Genomic DNA, 13,935 nt, shown 5'->3' with positions numbered 1-13,935 from the left:
GATCCATCTCAATATACCATTAACAGTTTTGTAACCCAAAAAAGGGTAAAAAATCAACATAAATTACAAATATAAATTACATAACTAAATTAAATAAATTAAAATTTTAAAAATTAAATTGAGACATGAATATAACTTTAAATACTAATATAAATATTAACTCGACTTCAAACTATACTAACTTGGACATAGGAAAGCAGTATCTTGGCTTGCATGCATAAGCTAAATAAAGGGTGAGACATACATACAATTAAGTAGTTCTTAATAATTAAACAGTAATCAAACATGTAAATCTTTGAGAAATTTTGTGACGCATAGGCCTTTAAAGAAAATAGTGTCAAATAAGTATTAATTTTTTTTTACTATAAATGGATGAATCATATATCCGATATTACAAATTATCAGATATTTATAAGTCAAGTATTTCAATTCATCGTGAATTTATTTAATATATTTTTCAAGAATCTATAAATTTATTATAATTTTTTAAATTATTTGTTAACTTTAACTACTTACCTGTCTCAAAGTGAGATGTCAGAAATGTGTACATGCCACAGAATAATAATCCCATAGAAATTAGACAGTGGATATACATTATTAAATGGTGAAAATTCAGGTATAGTTAATTTCACGTGGAGTTTATAATTAAGAGTTGTTAGATAATTTAATTGATTCGATTAATTTTTATTTAACAATTCTCAACTATTAATATCACGTGAAATCGATTAAACCTGAATTTTCACTTTATTAGAATAACTAAAAATCCTTAGGTACTACTTTTACTTGCATGGCAATAAGCAATCAAAGATAGATGATCGTAGCTCAAAAATAATTATATAGGAAACATATATAGTGGGATATGATTAATTGAGAGAGACAATAAAATATAAAGACTAACTGTCTATCTACATCAATCTCAATAATTATATTATATAAATGAAGCCAATACAATAATTTATCCACTTTATTATAAGGGGTAATGGGGTCCTCAGGCACCGAAAGCCTTAGAAGGAAAGGCCATATGAAGTTGTGAACTCTCTTTAATTTGAACCCTTACTCATCATGATAAATCCGACCGGATCAAAATATCATCACAAATTGACAATATTTTGCATTCATCTAAAACAAAATTTAATTTCAATACTATATTTGGGTTGGACCCAATTGAATTTCAAGCCCATCGACTAAAACAATTTTCATGGTATCGTTTTAGTAAATACCCATTTTGGGCCTATGCCCTGTAAGGGATAGAGGCACTATAGAGTATAGATGTTGATTTGAACCAACTTGGGTTGGTCGAATGATCAGTTCACTCGTCCGCTTAAACAAGTGTCGAGAGTTCGAACTCCACTTTGTGCATGCACCAACTTATTGATCAGCAACAAACCCTTAAATGGAGCTCAGATTCGTGACAGATTAGTCCTTAACCTGTCGAATTTGGGAAATACCGTTTTGGTAAACAAAAAAAAAATGCTAATTTGCTAATTGACTTTTCTACATCTACTTCAAAATGAACAAGGTCTAAGGTGACTGTTTTCATCAAAATATCTTTATACGAAGAATTATTTAATAATTTATAATATTATCTTCATATAAAGATATTTTTATAAAAATAACTATCAATAAATAAATATAGTTGACTTGCCAACGAGCTATAATTTAAATAGTATAGTCTCCCAATATTTATCTAAAGGTCATAAATTTAAGTCTTATTTCTAACTTTAGAAAAAAATAAATAAATATAGTTTAGTTTAAAATTCAGCTAAATTTGAGAAATTTAAGAGTTATCTAAAAAAAATTCTTCTTTTTTATGTTTATGTGATGAGCATGTGTGACTAAAAACAAATGTTAATAATTAATCAATTAATTTAATCCACTATTGAAGAGATTAAGTATATTATACTATCTCCCTCTATTATTAGACAGAACTGAATTATTAAACAAATAAACAAATGAAGGGTTTGCTATCAATATCATCACTTCAATAATCGGATTGGTTTAGCGTAGGCCTCACTTCTAATTTTTAATCATTATCCTTAATCAATTATACATTAGATTATTATATAGTCAAGATTCAAGAACACAACTTGAGTCAAACAATTCTAAATTAAATATCTGTTATAAGCACCAATACAAGAAGGAGAAAATCTAAAAAAAAAAAAAAAAAAAAGAAAAGATTATTGTCACAGTTCATTTGGTTCCTGTAATCCTCTTAACTTTTCCCTTCAGTCCCTAATTATCATCATGGAGATATCTGCAACACTAGTATTAGTGTTACTTGCCTTATTTACTTTTCTGCAAAACGTTGCTAATGGATTTGATTCATGGCCACAAACTAACACTATCAATCCTTTCAAGTACAGGGTACCTGAAAACCCGCCTTATCGAACTTCTTATCACTTTCAGCCTCCACAAAATTGGATGAACGGTATTATACACCCCCATTAAGCTTAGAAACATGTATCTCTGTTAATTATTTATTTTCTGTTTCATTGACTAATCCTTTTCCTATATGGTTTTTCAAGTTTCACTGAAGAAAGTTTGGTCATGGATGTCTTCATGATGCAGATCCTAATGGTAAGCCTCTGAATATATAAAAGGCTATGTTTTAGTTAGTATGTTTAGTGTAGAAAATATAGAAATATGATACAAAGATAAGATAATAAAATTGTGTTTGTCCTTGTTCTGTTATCTCTAAAGTATGGATGGAGAAAAAATTTGGCAAATTTTGTTTTAGGATAAGGATATTTTGCCTTTTGTCAAGATTGTCCTTCAATTTGAGATTTTGCTAATGACCCATAATATGAAATAAAGCTATACAACTATTGTTTCAGTGGAATGTGAACTACAGCTTTAGAACTGATAAAATTGTGAAAGAATAAGAAAAGAAAAGAATGCGAACTTTTATTGATTGTTGATTGATTGAATTGAATTGAAGTATATTGTAAACTATGAGGGTAAAACTAAATATAAATAGAACATTGTTAGGCTGAATTTGTGGGTCACGAGACTTCTTTATTGTTATCATGGGTTAAGGTAGAAGAGTAGTTTAATAAGAACTACTTGTTTCAATGAGATCCAAAAAGTATGATCAGGTGACTTATTTTGATCTATCTGTGACAGGACCAATGTATTACAAAGGAGTTTACCACCTTTTCTACCAACATAACCCTACTGCAGCAACTTTTGGTGATGGAATAGTATGGGGCCATTCAGTGTCCTATGATCTCATCAATTGGATTCACCTAAACAATGCTATTGAACCAAGTGAGGCATATGATATCATTAGTTGTTGGTCTGGTTCAGCCACAATCCTCTTAGATGGAAAACCTGTTATCATGTATACTGGTATTGATCATAACAGGCACCAAGTTCAGAATTTGGCTATGCCAAAGAACTTATCAGACCCTTTTTTAAGGGAGTGGGTGAAACACACTCAGAACCCTGTGATAATTCCTAGTGAGGTTGCTGAAGTGGACAATTTTAGAGATCCATCAACTGCTTGGCATGGAAAGGATGGTAAATGGAGAATAATCATTGGTGCTCAAAAGGGTGATCAGGGGAGGGCAATTTTGTACCAAAGTGAGGATTTTGTTAATTGGAAATTAGAAGATGCTAATCCTTTTTATGCAACAGATAATACTGGAGTATGTGAATGCCCGGATTTTTATCCAGTGTCCATCAATGGGACTAATGGGGTTGATTCATCTGTCGAAAGTTCGAGTGTTAGGCATGTCGCCAAGGTAGGCTACCTCAGAATGGCACATGACTACTATTTTGTAGGAAAATATCTCTCTGATGAAGAGAGGTTTATTGCTGATGCTAAATTTACAGGAACTAGTTTGGACTTGAGGTATGACTATGGTAAATTCTATGCTTCCAAATCATTCTTTGACTATGCTAAAAACAGGAGAATATTGTGGGGTTGGGTAAATGAATCCGACAGCGAAAAAGATGATATTGAGAAAGGCTGGGCTGGTGTACAGGTATCCTTTTCCATGATATGCATTTTGCTCTTGCTCCTAATGAAACAGCATCATTGAACATTGTTTTAAAGTCATTAAGATATGGAGGATCATAGTTTGATGTATCATGTATGCAGTCAATTCCAAGACAAGTTTGGCTTGATAACAAAAGTGGGAACCGATTAGTACAGTGGCCAATCGAAGAAGTCGAAAAACTGCGAAGCAAGAACATCAGTATTAATGGAGAGAAACTCAGAGGTGGATCAATACTTGAAGTATCAGGTATCACTGCATCACAGGTAAGTGAAAAATTTAAAATGAAAGTGTGTTTTCTTCTCAGATTTTCCTCAAGAGATATTCAAGTGACTACCAAAGTTGTGTGTTAACCAGGCTGATATAGAGGTATTGTTTGAGATTCCTGAACTAGAAAATGCTGAATCCTTTGATCTCAGTGATGTTGATCCTCAACTACTCTGTAGTAATGCTCCAAGGAGTGGCATAATAGGGCCATTTGGTTTATTAGCTTTAGCTTCAAAAGACCTAAGAGAGCATACTGCAATTTCTTTTAGAGTATACAAAACATCCAATAAATTTGTAGGCCTAATGTGCAGTGATCAAAGCAGGTTAGGTTGCTTCTTTGAGAATATTTTTGGTTCATATAATATATTTTAGGATTGAAATTCATTAAGGAGTTTTGTGGTTTACAACTTCACAGGTCCTCACTGCAGAATGGCCTTGATAAAACAACATATGGAACTTTCTTTGATGTAGATTCTAATGTCAGAACAATTTCACTTAGAAGCTTGGTATGTGGGTTCCTTGTGATTAACTTCGTCCTTGTTTCATCTTGTTAATCTGATATAATACTTGTTGTTATTGTGCAGATTGACCACTCTATTATTGAGAGTTTTGGGGAAGGAGGAAGAGTTTGTATCAGTAGTAGAGTTTATCCAAAGCTAGCTACTGGCAATGAGGCACATCTCTATGTGTTTAACAATGGAACAATGAGTATACTAATCTCAAAATTGAATGCCTGGTGCATGAAGGAAGCTGAGATTGGACACGTGAAAAATATGAGCTATAAAACTTGTTAGCAGGGTTTAGTAGTTATGATATCAATAAATATAGGTGGCCACAAGATTTCCAAACCAAGTCCGTTTGTTATATGCACTTTTTTAATGATGATGTATTTTTCTTCTTTTTGGTCAACTTTAACTTCTTCTCTAGTTCGATCTTTTTTTTTTCTTTTGTCTTTTCATCTTCATTTATTATTTTTGTCATCGAAGTCTTCATCTTCTTCTCCTTCTTATATATGTTCAAAAAATTAAAGCACAAAAATTTTTAAATAATCATATATTTAGAACGTTAATATTCAACTAATAAAATATATATAACACAAAAATTTAGGTGCATTATATAGAAATTTTAGTGCATAGTATCAAATTTTTTTATGTAGAACACGTAAATTTTTAAAGGACCACAACTTAACCAACAAAATATATTCGTAGCAAAAATTTTTATATTATAGATAAAAAATTTTATACTATGTATAAAATTTGTTATGCTATATCGATAAATTTGTGTTATGTATAAAAATTTATATCTATATATATAATTTTTTATGCTATGTCAATAATTTTTTGTGTTCTTCAACCAAAATTTTTGTATTAAAAATAGACAAAGAGATGCCACAACACATGCACGGGGTTTTGTTTTTTATTGGATTTATACTAATTTAATTGGACTTAGTTATAAAAACACTTTTACTTATATCATTAGTTTTGCGATATTGAATATTTGATATTTATACTACTTTTATAATATAAAATATTTTTTTAATTATTTTTATACTATACTTATATTTTCACTTTTTAATTTTGATATTCGCCTTCCAATAGTATTTTCTAGCATTATTGAAACTTGATGTGTTTTACTATGATGTAGAATATGTAAATTTAAATATCAGATTTGTTAATTTTAATTTTAAATATTTTTAAACATACAAAATAGACCCCTCAAATTTGTCATTTTAGTATTTAATTTTTTTATAAATATGTTGATCAGACTCTCGAATTTATTTTAGTAAAATAAAAAAGTTACTTCAATACAAATCAGATGTTATAATTTATGTATCATAAAATATAGATAAATACTTTTATGATGATATTTTTACATGATAACATCTTCATATAAATATAATATTATAAATCGTTAGATAATTTAATATAATTGACCGAATATATTTAACTGAACCATCTAATAATTTATAATAATACTTTATATAAAGACATCTTCACGTAAATATATCTATAAAATATAACAGTCGATTTTGCTTACAAATTTTATTATTTGTCCATTTTAAAAATCTAATTTATTAATTAAAATTAAAAAATATATTAAAAAATATACACCATCTACCCATTACACCACATTATTTACCATCTTTCTCAATTCCTTGGCTTAAAAAAAGTTAGCCTCATACTTCATCATTATAGCAATAATTCATTTGAGGATAAAGAAAAGGGATTTTTTTTCTTAAATAAAATAAAAAATTATCTAATTTCTTAAACAAGATATTTAAACTTTATTTCTCATAATATAATTTTTTTTAGTAATTAAGGCAAATTCACTGCACCTCTGACGAATTCTATATAAATTATGGAGTTTGCCGCATCTCTCGACGAACTCTATAATTTATATAGAGTTCACCGCACCCCCGGCGAACTATATGATTTATATAGAGTTTGTCGCACTCTCGGGTGAACTCTATGTTACGTTTCCAAAATAAAAGTATGCCTGTTGGAGAGCAGATCAAAGAGCCACAATTTTATTGTCCACTTTCATTCTCACTGTTGACATTTTTCTCTACAATGTCAAGGAATCCATTGTTATCCATTCATTATGATGGTGAAATAGTGTATGATGAAGAAGGTTCTATCATTTTTAGATTGGGGCAACCGATAATTACCTATATGACACCAAAAGTCAACAATCTAACAGCGTTAAAGAATTTGATATTGAATTCCGTCGGGCAACAAGAGGCAAAAAGGATAAAAAAAAATTTACTATAGATATCCGACCAAAGTAGATGGCAGATTGTTTTATAAAAGGTATGTTACAGTTGTCTTCTCTTTGTTGCTAGTATATTTATCAGGCCAAGGTTATGAGAAATATTTCTATTGTTTTAAATTAGGTATCGTCTACGTGACGACAAGGACGTATGACTTATAAGGTCATGGCACAACCGATGGACAAATGTTCATTTGTTGGAATTATTCGTGTTTCTCCTTGAGTTGGGTGGTCGAGGATCATCTGCAGATACTGTCGATGATAGTCCGTTGAGTGGAGCTGTTAGATGAACTATCAGAAGGACGATGGTGGATCTAAATATGCCACCTGAAGGTAGTCAAGAGGGGTCTAATGTTGAAGTTTGTGATGTTGACTTAATGGATGATGGTGTTAAAAGTCATGATGGTTCTACTATCAGGGATCCGATGATGGATCAGTATGAAATTAACCCCGATGACGGAGACGACGTTGACGAAGAACCACCCGAAATTCCTGATGATGGTGACAAGGAAGAAGAGATGAACTACTATGGTGAAACACAAATCGCTCTACACAGCCTGTCATTTCTCGACTATATGACCGGCTGAATCATTTCACGAGGTTGAATCTAGATACACTGACTTCCGATTGGTCATTTACCCAGGGAGGCCTCAAAGAGGATCCAAACAACGAGTTTGAGGTTGGACAACAATTTAAGAACAAGAAAAAAGTCATATTGGTAGTTGAGTAGTACAACATCAACAGTAGTAGAAAGTGACCAGTTGAGGTACAATGCACAGTGTATCCAGTTCGGAACCGGTTGTAATTGGAGCATACTCATAACATATCGCCGAAAGCAAGAAAAGTGGGAGGTTAGAAGATACACTGGTCCTCATACTTGATTGCAAACATCGATGGGTCAAGACCATCATAGGTTGTCCTTTAGGTCGGGAACAACACCCAAAATTTACTTACATAACTCCTCAATGGTCCGTCCCTAATGGTACTGCTCCCACCCACCAATGCATTCACTCACAGGATCACCGTCAATCTTGAGTCCCAGCTGATAGGCCACGTCCTATAGGGTGATAGTCATCTCCCCGCATGGTAGATGAAACATGTGGGACTCAGGCCTCCACCTTTCAATCAACGCCGACGCAAGTGGCCAGTTGTGCTCGAACTCGACCATATAGGCCACATACTCAAACTCGGTTCATCTGAGATATGACATAATCTGCTCCAGCGGCTGTGTCATCAAATTCCGCCTGGTGCGCAAGATCTGAGGTGCCTGCCAAACGAAAACAAAAAATTAACAAAATAAGGACGGTGAACACATAAAATAACAAGTTCACTGTTTATTAATTACACTAAAATAAACAACAATGAAAAAAGTGTACCATTCGGTCAAGCCTGCCAGCAATGTGCTCAGCATGATCCAATCTGTACATAGTATCCTCATAGCCTAATAACTACTGCTCCATCTAAACACATTCTAGTAAAATGAAATCAGATACACCGAATTCAGTTCTTTTTACGTTAATTAAATTATTAAAAAATATATTTAAATCTATAATAGCTTATAAAATTACTAATTTAAATTTAACCCAACTAACTGACGCCGTCAACTAACATCCTAATTAATAACTAACTAAACCCTAAATTTTACTAATCATGTTTCTTTCTAATCTAACTTAACCTAATTAATTATTTCACTAATTACCTTCTAATTCACAACTTAAACTAATTATTCTGACTAAACTAACTAACAATTTACTCTGTTATACTAATTAACATGTTATAGGTAATAAACAATAACTATACTTAAAAACAATAACATAAAAAATATAACTAACATGTAAACAGTTAATAATAAGTCTAACTAACATATAAACAGTAAATCTGTAACTCTAATTAACATGTAACCTATAACTAGTAATTTTATCTAACATGTAAACAATAACTCTAATTAAATTAAAAAAAATAACTCTAACAAACTTATTATTTACTGATCTGAAACTGAGAATGTCGTCTACAACAAACTTTACGGACGTCGAAAAGACAGAACAGAGGAACAAAGTAAATTGAAGGAGAGATTGGAAAAGAAAGAGACAAAAGAAAATTGTCCCATCAGGTATATACAGTATGCCAAACTCACCTTAAAGTTTGTCGGAGGTGCGGCAAACTCCATAATTTATATAGATTTTATTGGGAGTGCAGCAAAGTTATTTTAATTAAAAAAAAGCATATTTTAAAAAATAAAGCTCAAATACCTTGTTTGAGAAATTAAATAATTTTTTTATTTTATTTTAAAAAAATCCTAAAGAAAAGAAAGGGAAAAATCACTATTGATATCCATTCTTGGATAAACTCAAATTCCCAAACTAAATATTATTGATGGAGATAAGATCGGAAAATGAAACACGTAGCAGTAGTTGTTATGCCTTGTGATGGTTCACAATCTGGATTCAATTCTCTTTGCTTTCTTGGTTTCATTCCCTTCCATTTGAAAACTTCCCAACATAGCAGTAGATCACTACACGTGGAATAATCCACGCAGTCAGAGAGAGTAGAGAGAGAGAGAATCAGTAACAAATGAAAATGAAACAAAACTATCTCTATCGGTTTATCCATGGCTGCCGTGACCGGAAAGTCAAAATGGAACAAACAAGATAAAGAAAAGAAACCCATTCCACTCTTTAACCATTTACTCTATCACCATTAGAAAATAGAAGCCCATCACGTTTTTACGATTCCCTCCTTTTCCTGATTCTTGATATTGATAAAGGTATTAAAAAAATTATAAAAAAGAAAAAAAAATCAAACTTGCTTTGAAGAACTACGAAATCACATAGGCGGTGTGCTCCGGGCACCCTTGTTTCTTTATTAAAGGAAAACCAATAATGGGTATTTGCAATTTTGTGCAAAGTTTTTAACTTGGAGAAGAGGAACGTATTGTGGTGAAGGAACGCAAAAGGGGGAAATTTTGAAGGATGAGCGGTGAGGATGATGACCCAGAAAGAGCAAGATTGAGATTAAGAAGAGAACAAGAAAGATCGTCGTTGAATTCAAAGCTGGTGAACTTTCACCGTGATCTCATGGCTGGGGCGGTGATGGGTGGGGTGGTTCACACCATTGTGGCCCCTATTGAGAGGGCCAAGCTTCTTCTGCAGACGCAAGAGAGCAATTTGGCTATTGTTTCGAGCGGGCGTCGAAGATTCAAGGGCATGTTTGATTGCATACTCCGCACTGTTAGAGAAGAAGGCGTTCTCTCTTTGTGGCGTGGTAATGGCAGCAGTGTTCTTCGCTATTATCCTTCCGTTGCACTCAATTTCTCTCTCAAGGTTTGTATTCTTTCCTTAAATTCATTCTTTTTCTTTTCCCCCCAAAGAATTTATTGGCAATCTTCCATATTTAGGCATTAGATTCCCCATCAATTGAGCCAAGAAACTTAACACACTATGCATATAACATGGAGAGTTTGAGTGATATTATTAGAAAACATAGAGAGTTTGATTGATATTATGTACCATTGCAGTGAGTCTCTGATTACTTCAATGTTAAATGGTCCTTGAAGAGTTGAAGTATTTGCAGTCATATATCATTTGCATTTTTGTTGACATACTATTTTGGTCGCGTGAGAGACTACTTTAAAGGTTTATGTTATGTTTGAAAACAAAATGAAGAATGGTGGATGATGTCATCTTGTAGATGCCCTGTGAATGAATCTGTTGTATGATTATTTGGAACTTGTATTCCATGATGGTGTTTGTTCCATGTTCCCAACATTTTTGCACCTCCCGTCTTTGTGGTGCTATCAAGGATTACTAGTTCTAATTAAATGCCTCTTTCTTTCCCTAACTTTATTAGATGTTTCCATTTTCCAGTCCTTTAGGTTAGATTTTTCTTGAAATGCATGATATCAGATAGATGTTTCTGCATTCCTTGCTGCCTTCATGTTATTGAGACCAGTACTGAGACAGCTGCAAGTACTCAACGACCAGAAAATTTGTTTGTTTCTGCTGGGACTAAGAGTAATACCAGTTGACAAATTCATCTATGGGCATGGGTGTGAGTGAGTGCAAGTGCAAGTTTGTAAAAGCATCAAATTATGAAAACCACAAAGAACATGTTTCGGCAAAATAAGATAACTACAGTTAATATTTTTCAATAGAACAATATATTGATCAGCACGTTTTGCAATAGGAGTTAGGTCTTGATGCTAAGTATAGGAGTTAGGGACTTACATAACTTAGATACACACGGATTGATTCATTATTCATTTCGGCACCGTAAGAGAATTTCCTTTTGGAGAAGGATAATTTGTGTGCTTTCAATTATCAAATTATCTGCAACTTTTTTTTCCCTTCCAATTATTATTTAGCTCCAGCATAGTCAATATAGTGTTTCAGCATAATTCGAGATTAGTTAAGTAGATTGTTTCAGGATCACCAGTTACTTTTTTAAGATGAAAGTAATTTGATTCGTCACTCTGCTTTTTCTTTCTCCCCATCAACCATCACCACAAAAAATCTAACAGATGCAAATAGGAGCATCATTTTAGATTCCAAAACATCTATAGATTTATAGATCACAATTAAAGGGAGTGAATGGAACTGATGAATTCTGAGCTGGGCATCTGATTTCATTGTTCGGAAGGAAAATATCTTCTCTCTGGAGGATTTTATGTGAAGTTTCATTGAAGTTGCTGACTGAAGAATATGGGAATTCTTTCTGGCCAAATGCACTTTGCTGATAGTGGTCTATAGTATAATAACAGCAGTATCTTTACCACAAAAAGAACAGAAAGGATTTAAGCATTTATTCTCATTTAAGCTGATGCTTTAGTAAAGATGCGACATACGTACAACAAAGTTCCTCGCATAAGATGCGACTCATGCAGCCATTATTATTGTGTATTTAGTGACCTAACCTAAGACATGACATGATTATTTGGAAGATAATTAAGTCTAAAGTTGCTAATCCAGCTATTCCACACTTGAACAGTGACCCCAAGGTTAGTTAATAAATTGCCAAAAAGCAATCATAAGAACCCTTGAAATCTACTTTTGGTTGTGTTGCTTTGCTATTCCCTGTTTCCTTTTCCTTCTTGTTCTTTTTTAACCATGAGTGATTCAGACAAAGGTGATCACAGCTTGGTGCCAGACCATATTTTCCGTGTAAATTGTAAAATAATGAGGATTTCTTGTCGTGAGATGATAGATGGTATTTTTGGAAAATAAAATTCACACCAACTTACCTGTCTTTGCCCTTATTGAAGTATAATATGCAATATTAAAGAAGATAGTGTATAGCATAGTGTATAGAATGTTATAGTTAATGTAAGAATCTTGATAAATTGTTTCTTCAACAGGATCTATACAGGTGCATGTTAAGAGGTGGAAACTCTCATGACAGTACTCTCTTCTCCGGTGCATCTGCCAATTTTGTCGCTGGTGCTGCGGCCGGTTGTACAGCACTTATCTTAGTCTACCCCCTTGACATTGCACATACCCGCCTTGCTGCTGACATCGGAAGGAAAGATGCACGTCAGTTTCGCGGCATCTACCATTTCCTGGCTACCATATTCGAAAAGGACGGGATCCGGGGGATTTACAGGGGCCTTCCTGCATCCCTACAAGGAATGGTAGTCCACAGGGGCCTTTACTTTGGAGGCTTTGATACAATAAAAGAGATTCTATCCGAAGAAGAATCCAAGCCGGAGATTGCTCTGTGGAAGCGCTGGTTGGTAGCTCAGGCAGTCACAACCTCGGCAGGGTTGATATCTTACCCATTAGACACGGTTCGCAGGAGGATGATGATGCAGTCGGGGATGGAACGGCCGGTGTACCACAGCACCCTGGATTGCTGGAGGAAGATCTATAGGACAGAGGGGTTGGCTTCATTCTACCGCGGCACGGTTTCAAATGTGTTTAGAAGCACAGGTGCTGCAGCTATCTTAGTCTTGTATGATGAGGTTAAGAAATTCATGAATTGGGGGAGATTGTAACACCACCAACTTACCAACGTTCATTGATTTCATTGACACCTAGGACTAATTACATCATTGCATCAAATTTGGTATACACTTAAAATGAGGATTAGGATTAATTTTTGTAAAGTTCAAGTGAGCTCAATTACAGTTCATTTGTTATGATGTGTCTTCATTCTTCACTGGCATTCCAACAACAATGCCATGTTGCTCATATGGCTCTGATATACCAATTTTTCCTTTGTATATTTTTTCAATTATAAGAGATATGACGAGGAGTTGTGATTGGCAAGAAAGAAAAGAAAAGCGCTTGCCCTTTTTCTGTTTAAACTTTAAATATATGTACTTGTTATTTTTCTGGTTCTGTTTTCAATGTTTCAAGTTTCTACAAGTGAGGACCCTACTGCCACACCGTTGTCTCGTGCTGCTACAGAGCACAAGTGTGAACCCAAAGCAGACAAGAATCCCCTAAAGGCTATGAAAAACTAGCATAACATATCCTTAAAAAATCAGTAATTATTATGTGTTTATATACATTTATATATATTTACACATTTTTAACTAAATAATTAACTACTAGAATAATTAAATTTATCATAGTAAAATAGCAGAAATTTATATAAAGTTTTTATGTTAAATTGATATTTACGAATAGTTAAATAATTTGAGATATTTGATTTTGACCGTTTTTATTTGAACACATGACTTTTGCATTTTGGCACACATTGCTTTGTACCATATTGACATAATCTGATAAGAAACTTTCTAATCATCGAAAATTTTTGCAACGAACTTTTGGTTAGCCAACCAAGTCTTGCTGTAACTTACAGTATAGTTGAATTTAAATTAAATTTCTGCAATAATAGATTTTACTTTTAGCGATGGATGTATTTCAACCAACGACCTAATAGCGATGGAAAAAGTAATTTTTTC

General features: G+C 33.1%; 2 protein-coding genes across 4 annotated transcripts; both read left to right on the top strand.

Annotated features, from left to right (window-relative positions):
* Positions 1–2,055: 2,055 nt before the first annotated feature.
* LOC112706366 (beta-fructofuranosidase, insoluble isoenzyme CWINV3) lies at positions 2,056–5,174 on the top strand. 3 transcript variants are annotated; one of them, XM_025757636.3, is made up of 7 exons: positions 2,056–2,428; positions 2,537–2,577; positions 3,124–3,986; positions 4,103–4,264; positions 4,356–4,588; positions 4,681–4,771; positions 4,850–5,174. In XM_025757636.3, the coding sequence occupies exons 3-7, from the start codon at positions 3,129–3,131 to the stop codon at positions 5,057–5,059; spliced, it is 1,554 nt and encodes a 517-aa protein (XP_025613421.1). In that variant the 5' UTR covers positions 2,056–2,428; positions 2,537–2,577; positions 3,124–3,128; the 3' UTR covers positions 5,060–5,174. The 3 variants fall into 3 exon arrangements, with proteins under 3 accessions (XP_025613421.1, XP_025613419.1, XP_025613420.1); XM_025757634.3 differs by having other exon boundaries at positions 2,112–2,428; positions 2,569–2,577; XM_025757635.3 differs by having other exon boundaries at positions 2,301–2,428; positions 2,526–2,577.
* Positions 5,175–9,370: 4,196 nt separating this feature from the next.
* LOC112706365 (probable ADP,ATP carrier protein At5g56450) lies at positions 9,371–13,360 on the top strand. Its single transcript, XM_025757633.3, has 2 exons — positions 9,371–10,354; positions 12,385–13,360. Exons 1-2 carry the CDS (start codon positions 10,004–10,006, stop codon positions 13,018–13,020), a joined length of 987 nt encoding a protein of 328 aa, XP_025613418.1. The 5' UTR covers positions 9,371–10,003; the 3' UTR covers positions 13,021–13,360.
* The last annotated feature ends 575 nt before the right edge of the window (positions 13,361–13,935 follow it).

Source organism: Arachis hypogaea, chromosome 8 (assembly GCF_003086295.3).
Source record: "Arachis hypogaea cultivar Tifrunner chromosome 8, arahy.Tifrunner.gnm2.J5K5, whole genome shotgun sequence".
NCBI classification, from domain to species: Eukaryota; Viridiplantae; Streptophyta; class Magnoliopsida; order Fabales; family Fabaceae; genus Arachis; species Arachis hypogaea.
Note: the sequence above shows the minus strand (reverse complement) of the source record. Positions and strands in the feature narration are given on the sequence as shown.

Coding starts and splice junctions, on each gene's coding strand:
- LOC112706366 (XM_025757634.3), top strand. CDS start 2,245: ATGGAGATATCTGCAACACTAGTATTAGTGTTACTTGCCTTATTTACT. Junction 3,987..4,102: donor AAGGCTGGGCTGGTGTACAG/GTATCCTTTTCC, acceptor TCATGTATGCAG/TCAATTCCAAGACAAGTTTG. Junction 4,265..4,355: donor CAGGTATCACTGCATCACAG/GTAAGTGAAAAA, acceptor TGTGTTAACCAG/GCTGATATAGAGGTATTGTT.
- LOC112706365 (XM_025757633.3), top strand. CDS start 10,004: ATGAGCGGTGAGGATGATGACCCAGAAAGAGCAAGATTGAGATTAAGA. Junction 10,355..12,384: donor CACTCAATTTCTCTCTCAAG/GTTTGTATTCTT, acceptor TTTCTTCAACAG/GATCTATACAGGTGCATGTT.